Genomic DNA, 4,084 nt, shown 5'->3' with positions numbered 1-4,084 from the left:
ATATTCATCCCGACCATGATTTCGCCCTCCTCGTCAAGAATGCTGATGTTATCGTTCGCATCGGAGATATGCGCTTGCTGTCGCCAGGACGAGGGTAGGAAACGGCGCATGATCGCGTCGGCTATGCGTTCCCAGAGTGAGGATGTGTGCGCGGTGATTGTCTCTAGAGGGAGATATTGCGAGTACCGTTGGTGGTAGCGCTTGAAGAAGGGGACGATCAGAAATGATACGAGCACGTAGAGGGTTAGAGATATGATGGCGGGAATGAAGAGCGTCTAAACAGCGAGGTTGGGATAAGGTTAGCATTATTGTAATGGCATTGTGCTGGGAGAGTTCGAAACTTTGGTAGGAGATATATATTTAGGGGAATTCCGTACCTTTGCGAGACTGGATACGCCCATCGTGATCTCTTGTAGAGTTGTAGTTCCCGCAATCAGATATAATGAAGACCACCAAGCATCCGAGCTGCCAGTCTCTCTTTGCCTTCAAGGCCGCTATGGGCTTCACCTTCGAAATGGATCTCGTTCGGCATCCAAATCTGAATGCTGACGCCTGTAGTTGACACCTGAATAACCAGGCCAAAAGTCATGTGACATACGGCTGGTTCTAGAGATTCCCTCATATTATTCAGGAAATCCGAGCTAGGTATCCGACCTCGACCCGAATTGCGGTTTTCAGCGCAGGAGAGAGTACGGGGCGCTTGGTTATGCTTTTTAGGGTTATATATTCCTAATTAACGACCTTGCCTTCGTTCCGGATGTCCAGCAAAGGAGGAAGGTGACAACGGTATCTCTTGTCCCTCCCCTCGTCCTAACCGCGGAGCCGCGAGGCTAGTGCAAATCACTCAGGAGTCAAAGCATCAACCGCAAACGACACTATAATTATTGCCCACCGGAACTTTGATGTCACGTCCACTGCGCGGTTTCCTGGGTTGTCAGGTATTATCGACCGGATAAAGGGAAAGGCTTTTAGGTACCCGGCTCTTTGTTCAGTGCGACAGCGCTCATGAATTTCTTCGGCCAGGACGCACGTCAAGATGCCAACTACTGATAAGTCAAGACAAACATCGGCGGGCAAATCATTTTTTGGGAGAAAACTACACAAAGAGAAGCCGGCGGAAGATCGGTACGATTCTCATGGGAGTTGGGAGAGTCTTGCACCTCCATCAAGTGCTGCCGGTTCCCGCTCATCCAGATACTCGAAGCGGTCCTCAGTGCAGTCCGTGGATTTTGGCGACATAGATCCGTCCTATCTCTCGACATCAGCAGGCCCCATTACTTCCATACCTTTCGAGAGCCTCTCCACAGATACCAAGACCCCTATCTCTGTTGACTACCTTTCCAAAGCCGAAACGTCGCCTCGAAAAGAGCCGTCGCCCGGGCATTTAGCGAAAGGCGTAGGCGACTTCCACCAATACCCAGCGTGGGATCCGGCCAACATGCGCAATAATAAACAATATTCACAACCTACAGGCCCTCGGCCACCGCCACACGGTGTCGCGATGAGCTCAAGCGCCACGGGGGATAAGGGAGCCCGATATCAGCAGTGGGGGAGGCCTGGAAGCTCTGCTGGTAACGCAGGGTTCAGTCACCACTCGTCGTCGACGGTGGATTCTTCAACTAACTCGCGCATGTCTATTGATCAAGCGAGCGTCCATTCGTCGCTTTCTTCAAATACCCGGGGCTCAAGTTATATTTCAACGGACGGTTCTTCGCGCACGGTCGTGCCTTCGCCCTCAACCGATCGAAATAATTACTATGGCGCCGTGAATTCTGGCCGTGGATCCAGCACACAAGGCGCAATTCCGCCTGCCCAACCTAGGCAGCAAAATACGGAACAGTACCTCACCAGACCCAGGGACGATCGTATCGTGGACCAGCTATTCCTTGAGCTAATGCAGAAACGCGGTTGGCAAAACCTTCCTGAGCAGGCTAGGCGGCAAATGATGGCATATCCAGCATCGAAGAAGTGGACGTTGGTTCACCAAGACCGACTGACGGAACTACAAGGGGAACAGAAGCGAAAACAGAAAGCTCGAGAGACACACGGTTATGACGGTCCGTCTGGTATCCTCGAACGAGCGGATGAGGAGGGCAGTCCCGAGTGGTATGTGAAGAAGGTGATGGACGACACTATCACCTCCAAACAACTAGCTAGTTTGAGTGTCAGTCTACGAACGCAACCGATTAGCTGGGTGAAAGCTTTTGTCGAGGCGCAAGGTCAAATCGCCCTGACCAATGTACTCGTAAAAATCAACCGCAAGAAAGTCACGGGCCCGGTTCCGGCACCTCCATCTGGAGACAAAGATTTGGACCGCGAGTACGATATCGTCAAGTGTCTGAAGGCGTTGATGAACAACAAATATGGCGCGGACGATGCCCTCGGTCATCAGCAGATCATTGTGGCCCTCATCAGCTCGTTACTTTCTCCCCGGCTGAATACTAGGAAGCTCGTCAGCGAAGTCCTCACATTCCTCTGCCACTGGGCTGAAGGGCAAGGTCACGAGAGAGTTCTGCAGGCGATGGACCATGTCAAAAACCACCAGGGCGAAACCGGTCGCTTTGACGCTTGGATGCGCATTGTCGAGGTTACCATCGATGGGCGTGGCAAGATGGGCAGTTTGGTTGGTGCGAGCGAGGAGTATCGCAGTGGTGGAATCGGCATGGAGAACCTTCTCATGGAGTACGCAGTCTCTACAATGATACTCATCAACATGTTGGTTGATGCACCGGAGAATGATTTGCAGTTAAGATGCCATATCCGTGCGCAGTTCATATCTTGTGGCATCAAACGACTTTTGTCGAAGATGGAGGGCTTTCAATACGAAGTTATCGATAAGCAGATTGAGCATTTCCGAGAGAATGAGGCCATCGACTATGAAGATCTCCTCCAACGGGAGAGTAGCAGTACGAAGGATAGCATCGAAGGTGATGTAAAGGACATGAACGACCCTCTTCAAATCACGGACGCCATCGCAACTCGTATCAATGGAACCAGAGCTCACGACTACTTTCTTTCAGCTCTGCAGCATCTGCTTCTCATCCGGGAAAATTCTGGGGAGGATGGTCTCAGGATGTACCAGCTGGTGGATGCCATGCTTAGCTATGTGGCTATGGATAGGAGATTGCCGGATCTTGACCTGCGGCAGGGGTTAACGTTTACTGTACAGAGTTTGTTGGATCGACTCCATACGGATGCAGAGGCTAGACAGGCGTACGATGAATCCCTGGAAGCTCGCCAAATAGCGGAAGCCGCAATTGCTGAGCGAGATGAGATGAAAGCGCAGGTTGAACTGGGAGCGGATGGTCTGGTCAAGAAGCTGCAAAAGCAGATTGAGGAGCAGACTGGTATCATCGAGCTACAGAGCAGGCAAAACGAAATGGTTAAGGCTGAGCTTGCGGACGTTCAGAGGCTCCGCGCCCAGGAGTTGCAGCGAAATGAGTTGGAGACTCGAGAGCTGTACCTCATGCTTAGAGACGCCCAAGATATCGCTGCATCAAATGCTAAGAAGTCCAACATCGAAGAAACCGAGACTGATCCTGCTCACATGAGAGGTATTCTAGACAGAGAGAGGCTGTTGGGACGACTGGAGAAACAGCTTGAAAGAACCAAAACACAGTTCAAGTTGGAGGGCAAGGTCTGGGGTCAGCACGGCCCTTCGGACCGACTGCGTGAGCTTCGTGAGCAAATGGATGGCGATGCTGGGTTTAGTGAAGACTTCGAGGAACAAGCTCGTCTGAACCTCAGCCTCAACCCGGTGGGTTCTGTGTACCGGAAAAGAACGTACATCCAGGGCATGGAAGGTACCTCCACTGAGGAGCAATGCCAGACTGATGATAAGGTCGTTTATGCAACGGCCCGACTTGTGGATCTCCACCGGCCGCGCATGGATCCAGATCAAGCCACAGGCCTTCTTGGTGAAATCGCCGCCAAGGTCCCGAAGATTGATGCCGACGATGCAAAGATTGATTCTAAGCCGGCTGAACCTGGGCAGCCAGCAGAAGGTGCAGCCGCCGAGGCCCACGAACAATCGTCAGACGAAACAAAACCTGCAGACGAAGGCGCGGCTGCGGGCCCTCCACCT

General features: G+C 52.2%; 1 protein-coding gene across 1 annotated transcript in view; it reads left to right on the top strand.

Moving 5' to 3' along the window:
- Positions 1 to 1,036: 1,036 nt before the first annotated feature.
- DSM5745_04253 (formin sepA) overlaps positions 1,037 to 4,084 on the top strand; it is a gene marked incomplete at both ends in the record, with an annotated part of 5,488 nt that continues 2,440 nt past the window's right edge. Inside the window, one exon of the mRNA XM_026746269.1 lies at positions 1,037 to 4,004. Coding sequence (XP_026605265.1) covers positions 1,037 to 4,004 — 2,968 coding nt within the window. The remainder of the gene's footprint in view (positions 4,005 to 4,084) is intronic.

Source organism: Aspergillus mulundensis (genome assembly GCF_003369625.1).
Source record: "Aspergillus mulundensis strain DSM 5745 chromosome Unknown scaffold_3, whole genome shotgun sequence".
In the NCBI taxonomy this organism is placed as follows: Eukaryota; Fungi; Ascomycota; class Eurotiomycetes; order Eurotiales; family Aspergillaceae; genus Aspergillus; species Aspergillus mulundensis.
Note: the sequence above shows the minus strand (reverse complement) of the source record. Positions and strands in the feature narration are given on the sequence as shown.